The sequence below is a fragment of the Heterodontus francisci genome, chromosome 1, assembly GCF_036365525.1.
Source record: "Heterodontus francisci isolate sHetFra1 chromosome 1, sHetFra1.hap1, whole genome shotgun sequence".
Taxonomy (NCBI): Eukaryota; Metazoa; Chordata; class Chondrichthyes; order Heterodontiformes; family Heterodontidae; genus Heterodontus; species Heterodontus francisci.
The window spans coordinates 62,205,009-62,219,099 of record NC_090371.1 but is presented as its reverse complement, the minus strand read 5'-3'; the positions used below and the strand labels follow the sequence as shown (position 1 = coordinate 62,219,099).

Here is a 14,091-nt window from a genome sequence, read left to right as displayed (position 1 = left end):
CCCTCTCCCTGGCAACAGTCTGAACTTAAGTGAGTCTGTTCACAATCCTGATGTCACATTTGACCCCGAGGTGAGCTTCCGACCTCATATTCATGCCATCACTGAGACCGCCCATTCGAACCTCCATAACATCGCTTGACTTTGCCCTGTCTCAGCTCATCTGCTGCTGAAACCCTCATTCATGCCTTCATTACCTCTAGAATTGACCATTCCAATGCACTCTCGACTGGTCTCCAAAGTTCTACCCTCCATAAAATTGAGGTCATCCAAAACTCGGCTGCCCGTGTCTTTACTCGCACCCAAGTCCCGTTTCCCTATCACCCCTCTGCTCACTGTTTAAATTGACTCACAGTCAAGCATCATCTTGATTTCAAAATTCTCATCCTCGTTTTCAAATTCTTCCATGGCCTCGCCCCTCCCTACCTCTGTAATCTCCTCCAGCACCCCTTCTGAGATATCTGCTCTCCTCTAATTCTGACCTCTTGAGCATCCGTGGTTTTAATTGCTTCACCATTGATGGCCGCGCCTTCAGTTGCCTAGGCCTTAAGCTCTGGAATACCCTCCCTACACCTCTCCACCTTGCTTTCCTCTTTTAGGACACTCCTTAAAACCTACTGCTTTGACCAAGCTTTAGTTCATCTGACCTAGGATTTCCTTATATGGCTTGGTGTCATATTTTGTTTTATAATGCTCCTGTGAAGCTTTTGGGAATGTTTTATTACATTAAAGGTGCCATATAAATATAAGTTGTCGTGACCAGATTAATCCGTTAAGTCAAAACCCAGAGGATCTGAATAGCTGATGAAGTGGCCATGCTGCTGCTTGAGGTGGGTGCAAGGAAAGCTTTAGCAGGAGGTGGTGGCCTAGCTCACTGTATACATTACCAGTAGGACCCAGGAATAGATGAGCTGATGCTTACCCAGTGTGGAGGATGGGTGAGCTGCCTGGTGAGCATTAGAATAATTGGCGCTGAAGCTAACAAAGGATGTATAAAGGTTTCAGCAGCAGATGGACTGTGACAGGAGCAGAGGCTAGTGTTGTTAATGAATCATTACAGTGCAGAAGGAGGCCATTTGGCCCATCGTGTCCCAGCTGGCTTGCTGAAAGAGCAATTCCCTCAGTTACATTCCCGCGCCTTCTCCCCGTAACCCTGCACATTCTTCCTCTTGATATAACTGTCTAATTCCCTTTTGAATGCTTCAGTTGATCCTGCCTTTACCACACCCTCAGGCAGTGCATTCCAGACCTTAACCACTCGCTGCGTCAAAAAGTTTTTCCTTTTTTCACGTTTGCTTCTCTTACCAAAAACTTTAAACCTATGTCCTCTCATTCTCGATCCTTTCACGAGTGGGAACAGTTTCTATCTACTCTGTCCAGATCCCTCATGATTTTGAATACCTCTATCAAATCACATCTCAGCCTTCTCTTCTCCAAAGAAAACAGTCCTAACTTCACCAATCTATCTTCATAACTCAAATTCCTCATCCCTGGAACCAGTCTTGTGAATCTTTTCTGTACTCTCCCCAGTGCCCTTACGTCTCCCCGAAAGTGCAGTGCCCAGAACTGGATGCAAAATTCCAGCTGAGGCCAAACTGGTGTCTTATACAAGTTCAACATAACTTCCTTGCTCTTGTACTCTGTACCCCTATTAATAAAGCCCAGGATACTGTTTGCTTTATGAACCAGCCTCTCAACCTGTCCTGCCACCTTCAATGACTTATGCACATGTAGACCTAGGTCCCTCTGCTCCTGCACCCCCTTTAGAATTGTATCCTTTATTCTATATTGTCTCTCCATGTTCTTCCGACTAAATTGAATCACTACACGTTTCTTTGCATTGAACTTCATCTGCCACCTGTCTGCCCATTCCACCAACTTGTCTATCTCCTTTTGAAGTTCTACACCATCCTCCTCGCAGTTCACAATGCTTCCAAGTTTCATATCATCTGCAGACTTTGAAATTGTGCCCCGTACACCAAGGTCTCTCACACAGAGGAGACCATCCTGGGTACAGTTTAGTTTAGTTTAGTTTATAGATACAGCACTGAAACAGTACCTTCGGCCCACCGAGTCTGTGCCGACCATCAACCACCCATTTATACTAATGCTACACTAATCCCATATTCCTACCACATCCCCACCTGTCCCTATATTTCCCTACCACCTACCTACACTAGGGGCAATTGCTAATGGCCAATTTACCTATCAACCTGCAAGTCTTTGGCATGTGGGAGGAAACCGGAGCACCCGGAGGAAACCCACGCAAACACAGGGAGAACTTGCAAACTCCACACAGGCAGTACCCAGAATTGAACCCGGGTCGCTGGAGCTGTGAGGCTGCGGTGCTAACCACTGCGCCACAGTTCCATATAAAAGCTTGGAGGGAATAGAGAAATGTGAAACCACTGGACTTGTATTATCTGCTTTTATGTCTTGTATCACTTCACAATCACTGTGACACAGGCATACACACAACCACAAAAACATCACATACAATATATTTCATGCCAGGCATTGTTTTAAGATATCTCTAGCAGCCAACATTTCAACATCTGTTCTTTTTCTATAATTCGAATGTAACAACAACCTGCCAATACTTCTAACAATTTACATGTATCATAAAATCATTTCATCTCTGAAACTTTCACTCTTGGGAATAGATCCTGACTTTCTGTGATAGTGTAAAGTGGGGATAGTGTAAAATGGATGATAGCTAATCGTCAGCCTGCTTTCCATCGAAGTCTGCTGACTAGCTGTCAACTGTTTTAAATGATCTTACTATATTATAATTTACCCCCTGATGTCTGGACCAGATTTATACCCATTTTCTAGAATTTTCAGTATTTAACTCAGTGCAATATCCAGTTTTGTTTTATTGGTTCTTGGGATATAAGTGTTGCTGGCAAAGCCAGCGTTTCTTGCCTGTCCCTAATTGCCATTGAGAAGGTGGTGGTGAGCTGCCTTCTTGAACTGCTGCAGTCCTTGGGTTGTAGGTACATCCACAGTGCTGTTAGGAAGAGAGTTCCAGGATTTTGTCCCAGTGACAGTGAAGCATTGGCAATATATTTACAAGTCAGGATGGTGTGTGGCTTGGAGGACAACTTGCAGGTGGTGGTGTTCCCATGTGTCTGCTGCACTTGTTCTATTAGATGGTAGAGGTCGTGCGCTTGGAAGGTGTTGTCGAAGGAGATTATAAGATCATGAGAGCAGGAGTAGGCCACTCAGTCCCTCAAGCCTGCTCCACCATTCAATAAGATCACAGCTGTGGCCATGATTGTGATTGTGGCATTAACTCCACTTTCCTATTGCCAACCCCCCCCCATCCCCCGCGCCCCTCCCCCCACCCCACAATAAGCCTTGATTTCCATGTAGATCAAAATCTGTCCAACTCAGCCTTGAATATATTCAATGACCCAGCCGCCACTGCTCTCCTGGGAAGAGAATTCCAATGATTAACAACCCTCTGAGAAAAGAAATGACTCCTCATCTCCAACTTAAAAGGAAGACCCCTTATTTTGGAACTGTATCCCCTAGTTCTAGATTCTCCCATGAGGGGAAACATCCTCTCAGTATCTACCCTGTCAAGCCCCCTCAGATTCTTATATGTTTCAATAAGATCACCTCTCATTCTTCTAAACTCCAATGAGTACAGGCCTAACTTTTCCTCATAAGACGATTCCTTCATCCCAGCAATCAGCCTAGTGAACCTTCTCTGAATTGCTTCTCATGCAAGTATATCCCTCCTTAAGTAAGGAGACCCAAACTGTACAAAGTACTCTAGGTGTGGTCTCACCAATGCCCTGTACAGTTGTAGCAAGACTTCCTACTTTTATACTCCACCATCAGCCCTTGCAATAAATGCCAACATTCCATTTGCCCTCCCAGTTACTTACTGTACCTGCATGCGAACATTTTATGATTCATATACAAGGACACCCAGATCCCGCTGTACCACAGCATTCTGCAGCCTCTCTCCATGTAAATAATATTCTGTTTTTCTATTCTTCCCACCAGACAACTTCACATTTTCCCACAGTATACTCCATCTGCCAAATTTTTGCCCAATTACATAACCTGTCGATATCCCTTTGCTTTGTGTCCTCCTCACAACTTGCTTTCTTACCGATCTCTGTTTCGTCCACAAATTTGGTTACAATATATTTGGTGCCTTCATTCAAGTCATTAGTACAGATTGTAAATAGTTGACACCCCAGCACTGATCCCTGTGGCACCTCACTAGTTACAGTGTGCCAACCTGAAAATACCCCATTTATCCCAACTCTGTTTCCTGTTAGCCAATGATAACATATTGCTCCAATACCATGAGGTCCTATCTTGTGTGGTAACCTTTTATTTGGTACCTTATCGAATGCCTTTTGGAAATCCAAATACATTACATCTACTGGTTCCCCTTTATCCACCCTGCTTGTTACATCCTCAAAGAACTCTAATAAATTTGTCAAACACTATTTCCCTTCTATGCAACCATGTTAAATCTGCCTGATTAAAACATAGAACATAGAACAGTACAGCACAGTACAGGCCCTTCGACCCACGATGTTGTGCCGAAACCTTTAACCTACTCTAAGATCAAACTAACTACCTACCCTTCATTCTACTATCATCCATGTACCTATCTAAGAGTCGCTTAAATGCCCCTAATGTATCTGCTTCTACTACCACCGCTGGCAGCGCATTCCACGCACCCGCCACTCTCTGTGTAAAGAACCTACCTCTGACATCTCCCCGAAACCTTCCTCCAATCACCTTAAAATTATGCCCCCTGGTGATAGCCCTTTCCGCCCTGGGAAAAAGTCTCTGGCTATCCACTCTATCTATGCCTCTCATCATCTTGTACCCCTCTATCAAGTCACCTCTCATCCTTCTTCGCTCCAATGAGAAAAGCTCTAGCTCCCTCAATCTTTCTTCGTAAGACATGCCCTCCAGTCCAGGCAGCATCCTGGTAAATCTCCTCTGCACCCTCTCTAAAGCTTCCACATCCTTCCTATAATTAGGCGACCAGAACTGAACACAATATTCCAAGTGTGGTCGAACCAGGGCCTTATAGAGCTGCAGCATAACCTCGCGCCTCTTAAACTCAATCCCCCTGTTAATGAAAGCCAACACACCATACGCCTTCTTAACCACCCTATCAACTTGGGTGGCAACTTTGAGTGATCTACGGACATGGACCCCAAGATCCCTCTGTTCCTCCACACTACCAAGAATCCTGTCTTTAAGCCTGTATTCTGCATTCAAATTCGACCTTCCAAAATGAATCACTTCACACTTTTCCAGGTTGAACTCCATCTGCTACTTCTCAGCCCAGCTCTGCATCCTGTCAATGTCCCGTTGCAACCTACAACAGCCTTCCACACTATCCACAACTCCAGCAATCTTCGTGTCATCGGCAAACTTGCTAACCCAGCCTTCCACTTCCTCATCCAAGTCATTTATAAAAATCACAAAGAGCAGAGGTCCCAGAACAGATCCCTGCGGAACACCACTGGTCACCGAGCTCCATGCTGAATACTTTCCATCTACTACCACCCTCTGTCTTCTATGGGCCAGCCAATTTTGTATCCAGACAGCCAACTTTCCCTGTATCCCATGCCTCCTTACTTTCTGAATGAGCCTACCATGGGGAACCTTATCAAACGCCTTGCTAAAATCCATATACACCACATCCACTGCTCTTCCTTCATCAATGTGTTTTGTCACATCTTCAAAGAACTCAATAAGGCTTGTGAGGCATGACCTGCCCCTCACAAAGCCATGCTGACTGTCTCTAATCAAACCATGCTTTTCCAAATAATCATAAATCCTGTCTCTCAGAATCCTCTCCAATAATTTTCCCACTACCGACGTAAGACTGACTGGTCTATAATTCCAAGGGTTATCCCTATTCCCTTTCTTGAACAAGGGAATAACATTTGCCACCCTCCAATCATCCGGTACTACTCCAGTGGACAGTGAGGACGCAAAGATCATCGCCAAAAGCGCGGCAATCTCTTCCCTTGCTTCCCGTAATATCCTTGGGTATATCCCGTCTGGCCCCGGGGACTTATCTGTCCTCATATCATTCAAAATTTCCAGCACATCCTCCCTCTTAACCTCAACCTGTTCGAGCATATCAGCCTGTTCCATGCTGTCCTCACAAACGACCAGGTCCCTCTCACTAGTGAATACTGAAGCAAAGTATTCATTTAGGACCTCCCCTACCTCCTCCGACTCCAGGCACAAGTTCCCTTCACTATCCCTGATCGGCCCTATCCTCACTCTGGCCATCCTCTTGTTCCTCACATAAATGTAGAACGCCTTGGGATTTTCCTTAATCCTACCTGCCAAGACTTTTTCATGTGCCCTTCTCGCTCTCCTAAGTCCATTCTTCAGTTCCTTCCTGGCTACCTTGTAACCCTCTAGAGCCCTGTCTGATCCTTGCTTCCTCAACCTTAAGTAAGCTTCCTTCTTCCTCTTGACTAGCTGTTCCACATCTCTTGTCATCCAAGGTTCCTTCACCCTACCATCCCTTCCTTGCCTCATCGGGACAAACCTATCCAGCAGTCGCAGCAAGTGCTCCCTAAACAACCTCCACATTTCTGTCGTGCATTTCCCTGAGAACATCTGTTCCCAGTTTATGCTCCCCAGTTCCTGCCTAATAGCATTGTAATTCCCCCTCCCCCAATTAAATATTTTCCCCTCCCGTCTGCTCCTGTCCCTCTGCATGACTATAGTAAAGGTCAGGGAGTTGTGATCACTATCACCGAAATGCTCTCCCACCGAGAGATCTGCCACCTGGCCTGGTTCGTTGCCAAGCACCAAATCCAACATAGCCTCCCCTCTAGTCGGCCTATCTACATATTGAGTCAGGAAACCTTCCTGGACACACCTGACAAAAACTGCTCCGTCCAAACTATTTGCACTAAGGAGGTTCCAATCAATATTAGGGAAGTTGAAGTCACCCATGACCACAACCCTGTTACTTCTGCACCTTTCCAAAATCTGCCTCCCAATCTGTTCCTCCGTGTCTCTGTTGCTATTGGGGGGTCTATAGAAAACTCCCAACATTCCTGTCGTGCATTTCCCTGAGAACATCTGTTCCCAATTAATGCTCCCCAGTTCCTGCCTAATAGCATTGTGTATCTCCTTATCTAATCAGATTGAAGGATTGCAAAATTAGTGGCATCAGGACTGACAAGGAAGTGTAAATTAGAGTGGGTTAATTCAATGTCAAATAAGGTACAGAGAGAGAAATAACTAGATGGAAGGAAAGATTGGATTAAGAAAAAGAAAAAAGGAAACAGAAAGGAAATGTGAAAAAATTGACATTTTTAAGATGTTCCATACTAATTAAAACCTGAAGGAATGGGACTTCACTCATGAAATTTCAGTGCCAGAGAGGTTGATCGGCTGTAATTAATATTTATCACACTGTTAAAAGGGTTTTTGACTGAAATAAAACGACTTAACTATCTGCGGCGAGTTTGGTTCATATCTACCACTCAAGTATAACCACTTATGTGCCATTCAGTGCATTTCAATGGTGAGGCAGTGAGATGCCATTTTTGCAAACCTAACAGCAGAGTGTGCATCTTGATTAGCAGCTCTTGGATTTCCACTTTTAACCTTGCACCACCCCTTCGACCAAAGTTGCTGCAGCATTTGCACGTAAATAATGGCAAGCACCATTAGCCTCGCCGTTACTTTGATGGTAAATTACGAGCCATCATCTCTCAGACATCTTTCTATGCTGAAAAGCCTAAGGTTCTGAGAAGTGCAAAAACAATAGGGCAGTTTAGTTTAGCATCAGTGGTGGGTGTGGTTTTAGAAACAATAATCAGGAAAGAAAAAAATCAACAGGCACTTGGAGAGTTTTGAGTTCATTAAGGGTAGCCGGCATGGATTTGTAAAAGACAGATCATGCTTGACTAATCTAATTGAATTTTTTGATGAGGTAACAGAGAAGGTTGATGAAGGGAATGTGGTGGACGTTGTCTATATGGATTTTAGGAAAGTATTTGATAAAGTGGTACATAAAAGGCTGGTTAACACAATTGAGACTCATGGAATAGGAGGGTCACTGTTCAATTGGATAAAAAAAATTGGCTTAAGGACAGAAAACAGCAAGTTGTGGTATATGATTATTTTTCAGGCTGGAAGATGGTAGACAGTGGTGTTCCCCAAGGGTCAGTACTCGGACTACTGCCTTTTTTGCTATATATAAATGACTTGGATCTTGGAATACAGAGTAGAATTTCAAAATTTGCCAAAGATACCAAACTTGGAGGAATGGAAAACATTGAGGATGATACGGATCGCCTGCAACAGGACATAGATAGGCTTGCAGAATGGGCAGACAAGTGGCAGATGAAATTTAATACAGACAAGTGTGAGGTGATGCATTTTGGCAGAAAGGATAGGGTGAGGCAATACAGACTTAATGGCACAGTTCTAAAGAATGTGCAGGAACAGAGGGATCTGGGGGTACATGTGCATCGATCTTTGAAGGTGGCAGGGCATAATGAGAGAACAGTTAGCAAAACATATAGGATCTTGGGCTTCATAAATAGAGGCATTGAGTACAAAAGCAGCGAAGTTATGATGAACCTTTCTTAAGCTCTGGTTAGGCCACAACGAGTGCAGTGCGTCCAGCTCTGGTCACCACACTTTAGGAAAGATGTGAGGGTCCTTGAGAGGGTGCAGAGGAGATTTACCAGAATGGTTGCAGGGATGGGGGTTTTTATTTACAAGTGTAGGTTGGAAAAGCTGGGGTTGTTCTCCCTGGAGCAACAGAGATTGAGGGGAGATTTGATAGAGGTGTACAAGATTGTGGCAGGCTTAGGCAAGTTAGACAAGAAAAAACTGTTCCCATTAGCTGGTGATGCAAGGGCTAGGGGACACAGATTGAAGGTTTTGGGCAAGAGATGCAGGAGGAATGTGAGGAAGAACTTTTTCACACAGCAAGTGGTAATGACCTGGAATTCACTGCCCACAAGGGTGGTTGAAGCAGAGACAATCAAGGATTTCAAAAAGAATTGGATGGGCACTTGAAGGAAATAAACTTGCAGGGCTATGGGGATCAAGTGGGTGAATGGGACTGACTGGATTGCTCTGCAGAGAGCTGGCATGGATTCAATAGGCCGAATGGCCTCCTTCTGTGCCATAAAATGACTCTATTACTCTAATAATGGGTTCTAGCATTTTCCCAATGACGGATGTTAGGTTAACTGGCCTATAGATTCCCTCTTTCTGTCTTCCTCCTTTCTTGAATAGGGGTGTTACATTTGCGCTTTTCCAATCTGCTGGGACCTTTCCAGAATCTAGGAAGTTTGGAAGATTACAACTAATGCATTCTACTATCTCTGCAGCCACTTATTTTAAGACCCTAGGATGCAGGCCATCAGGTCCAGGGAACTTGTCAACCTTTAGTCCCATTAGTTTTCCAGTTTTTCTGCAGTGATAGTGATTGTTTAGCATTCCTCCCTCCCTTTTGCCTCCTGATTTTGTACTATTCTTGGGATGCTTTTTGTATCTTCTACTGTGAAGACAGATACATAATGCTTGTTGAAAGTCTCTCCCATTTCCTTGTTTCCCATTATTAATTACACTGGTTTCTAAGGTACCAGTGCTTACTTTAGCTACTGTCTTCCTTTTTGCATATTTGTAGAAGTTTTTACTGTCTGTTTTTATATTTCTTGATAGTTTACTCTCATACTCTGATTTTTCGCTCTTTTTTTAGTCATCCTCTGCTGGTTTCTAAAGTTTTTCCCATCTTCTGGCCTACCAGTAATCTTTGCAGCATTGTATGCCTTTTCTTTCAAATTGGTACCATCCTTAACTTCCTTAGTTAGCCACAGAGAGTGCATCCTTCTGGTAGAGTCCTTCTTTCATAATGGAATATATCTTTCTTGAGAGTTTGAAGTATCTCTTTAAATATCAGCCACTGTTTCTCTCCTGTCTTATCTTTTAACTTATTTTCCCAGTCCACTTTAGCAAACTCTGTTTGCATACCTTTGCAATTGCCCTTATTTAAGTTTAAGACACTAGTTTGAGACACACATTTCACACCCTCAAACTGAATGTGAAAATCTATCATGTTATGATCACTCTTTCTGAGAGGATCCATTACTATGAGGTAATTTATTAATCCTGCCTCATTACACATTACCAGTTCTAATAGTCTGCTCCTGAGTTGGTTCCAGAATGTATTGTACTGAGAATCTGTCCCTAATACACTCTATGAGCTCATCCTCCAGGCTACCTTTGTAAATTTGATTAGTCCAATCTATATGAAGATTAAAATTTCCCACAATTATTGCAGTACTTTCCTACAAGCCCCATTATTTCTTGATTTATATTCTGTACCACAATGTAGCTACTGTTAGGGGGCCTATAAACTACTCCCACCAGTGACTTGTTTACTTTGCTATTTCTTATCTCCACCCAAACTGATTCTATATCTTGATCTTCTGAGCCAAGATCATTTCTCACTACTGTACCGATCTCATCCTTTATTAACAGAGCTACTCCAACTCCTTTTCCTTTCTTCCTATCCTTCAAAAATGTCAAATACCCTTGAATATTTAGTTCCCAGCCTTGATCACCTTGCAACTACATCTCTGTAATGGCTATCACAACATATCCATTTATTTCTATTTGTGCTATGATTTCATCCATCTTGTTACAAATCTGCATGCATTCAGATAAAGAGCAGTTAATTCTGTCTTTTTACCATTTTTCCCCACTCTGACCTTATTTACTGGTGCACTCTTATGTTTGTATGCTCTGTTCCTTCCTTTCACACTCTGGTTATCATTACCCATATTGCTACCCTGCACTATTGCCTTGCTCTTTCTTGTTAACTTTTTTAATTTCCCCTCACCGGAACCTACCCCACCACTATTTAATTTAAAGCCCTCCCTACAGCCCTAGTTATATGATACACCAGGACACTGGTTCCAGTGTGATCCAGGTGAAGGCCATCCCAACGATACAGCTCCCTCATTCCCCAGTACTTCTGCCAGTGCCCCATGACTTGAAACCCATTTCTTCCACACCCATCTTTGAGCCACGCATTCAACTCTCTGATCTTATTTACCCTATGCCTATTTGCTTGTGGCTCAGTTGTAATCCAGAGATTATTACCTTTGTGGTTCTGCTTTTTCATTAAGCTGCTTAGGACGTGGAAGCTTTGGAGAGGGTACAGAGGAGGTTTACCAGGATGTTGCCTGGTCTGGAGGGCATTAGCTATGAGGAGAGGTTGGAAAAACTCGGATTGTTTTCACTGGAACGACGGAGGTGGAGGGGCGACATGATAGAGGTTTACAAAGTTATGAGCGGCATGGACAGAATGGATAGTCAGAAGCTTTTTCCCAGGGTAGAAGAGTCAGTTACTAGGGGACATAGGTTTAAGGTGCGAGGGGCAAAGTTTAGAGGGGATGTGCAAGGCAAGTTTTTTACACAGAGGGTGGTGAGTGCCTGGAACTTGCTGCCAGGTGAGGTGGTGGAAGCAGATACGATATCGACGTTTAAGAGACATCTTGACAAATATATGAATAAGAAGGGAATAGAGGGATATGGGCCTCGGAAGTGCAGAAGGTGTTAGTTTAGACAGGCATCAAGATCGGCGCAGGCTTGGAGGGCTGAATGGCCTGTTCCTGTGCTGTACTGTTCTTTGTTCTTTGTTCTTATACTCCCTGAGAAGAAGCTCTTTCTTAGTCCTACCTATGTCGTTGGTACCCATATGAACAATGGCAGCTGGATCCATCCTTCCCACTCCCAAGTTCCTCTTCAGCCCTGAAGAGATGTCCTTAACCCTGGCAGCTTTGGGGACTCAGGCTCTCAGCTGCAGAGCCTTGGCGAGTTGCTACAATGCATCTTGTGGATGGTACACATTGGTGCCATGTGGCTTGTGGTGGAGGGACTGAATGTTTAAGGTGATGGATGGGGTGCCAATCAAGTGGGCTACTTTGTCCTGGATGGTGTCAAGCTTCCATGAGGAAATGTAGCAGAAAAACTTGCTTGCCTTTGCTGTAACAAGGCAAATCACTTTATGTTTCAGTGGTGTTTTAGTGGCGAGTGTGTAACAGTCGGAAATCGTCCAGAAACTGTGAATGGAGGATGGAACACCTGGAGTTCCTGGTCACATTGCACACGCACATGTGGAGCAGGGGTTCAAGCAGCGGAGAGGCATTGCAGCAATCCAGTGTGAGTATGTGGTGGAATTGGGGAAACCAAAGAATTACCATTGAATATTATCTCAAACGTTTTACTTGAATAACTTGTAAGAATAAAAATTTAGTTGAGATACAAAACAAAAAAGAAATGAAATATTATTAGTTTTAGCCTGTTTCTGGGGCTGAAATAGATAGCCTGTTGGACATGGGCCCGAGAAACTGGAGTGCCAAGGCTCACCCGAAATTGGGCTTCAGGTCTTATCAGCATGTTTCCTTTGCGCTGCAGATGCCAGCAGGGCCACGAGAGGCAGCTTGCTGGTTTAGTCAGAATGAATTTGAGTTGGGTGCCTCTTCATCTGTGGCGGTCAGATGGGTCCTAGGGGCGGGGAGTTTGGTGAGGAGGTGTTGATCGTGGATTGGCAATGGCCTTCAAAGATGCTTGGAGTCATGAGGGCACTCTCACTCTCCTCAGCTCCACATAGAACCATAGAAAAATTACAGCACAGAAGGAGGCCATTCAGCCAGTCATTTATGTGCCGGCCGAGAAGAAAATAATTAGAAACTAGCCGCCCAGTCAAATCCACCTTCTGGCACCTGGTCCATAGCCTTGCAGCGCTTCAGGTGCATGTCCAGGTACTTTTTAAAAGAATTAAGGGTTTCTGCGGCCACCACCGTACAAAGATCAAAGAACAGTACAGCCCAGGAACAGGCCATTCGGCCCTCCAAGCCTGCGCCGATCTTGATGCCTGCCTAAACTAAAACCTTCTGCACTTCTGGGGACCGTATCCCTCTATTCCCATCCTATTCATGTATTTGTCAAGATGCCTCTGAAACGTCGCTATCGTACCTGCTTCCACCACCTCCTCCGGCAGCAAGTTCCAGGCACTCAGCACCCTCTGTGTAAAGAACTTGCCTCGCACATCAGCTCTAAACTTTGCCCCTCGCACCTGAAACCTATGCCCCTTAGTAACTGACTCTTCCACCCTGGGAAAAAGCTTCTGACTATCCAGTGAATTCCAGGCACCCACCACCCTCTGGGGGAAAAGGTTTTTCCTCATGTCCTCTATAATCCTTCTATGAATCACCTTAAATCTGTGCCCTCTGGTAGTTAACCTCTCCACTAGTGGAAATAGATCCAACTTTCAAACTCTGGCAACAGTCTTGTAAATCTCTTCTGTACTTTCTCCAGAGCAATTATGTCCTTTCTGTAATGTGGTGACCAGAAATGTATGCAATACTCCAACTGTGACCTGACCAGCGTTTTATACAGTTCCAGCATTACATCCCTGCTTTTGAATTCTATACCTCAAAAACATTCCATATGCCTTCTTTACCACTTTATCTACCTGTCCTGCCACCTTCAGGGACCTGTGGATGTACACACCAAGGTCTCTCACTTCTTCTACCCCTCTCAATATCCTCCCATTTATTGTGTATTCCCTCGCTTTATTTGTCCTCCACAAATGCATTACCTCACACTTCTCTGGATTGAATTCCATTTGCCACTTTTCCGCCCACTCAACCAAACCATTGATATCATTCTGGAGTCTACTGCTATCCTCTTCACTATCAACTACACGATCAATTTTTGTGTCATCAGCAAATTTCCCAATCATGCCTCCCACATTTAAGTCCAAATCATTAATATATACCACAAACAGCAAGGGACCCAACACTGAGCCCTGTGGAACGCCACTGGAAACAGCTTTCCATTCACAAAAATATCTGTCGACTACTACCCTTTGTTTCCAGTCCCTAAGCCAACTCTGGATCCAACCTGCCACATTGCCCTATATCCCATGGGCATTCATTTTACTGACCAGCCTGCCATGTGGGACCTTGTCAAATGCCTTACTAAAGTCCATGTAGACTACACCCACTGCAATACCCTCATCAATCCTTTTTTTTTAGAATT

General features: G+C 44.2%; 1 protein-coding gene across 1 annotated transcript in view; it reads left to right on the top strand.

The window, feature by feature from the left end:
• Positions 1–14,091, top strand: part of LOC137369758 (A disintegrin and metalloproteinase with thrombospondin motifs 12-like) — a 780,536-nt gene that overhangs the window by 434,608 nt on the left and 331,837 nt on the right. The window contains exon 11 of the mRNA XM_068031165.1: positions 12,062–12,207. Within this exon, the coding sequence (XP_067887266.1) occupies positions 12,062–12,207 (146 nt within the window). The remainder of the gene's footprint in view (positions 1–12,061; positions 12,208–14,091) is intronic.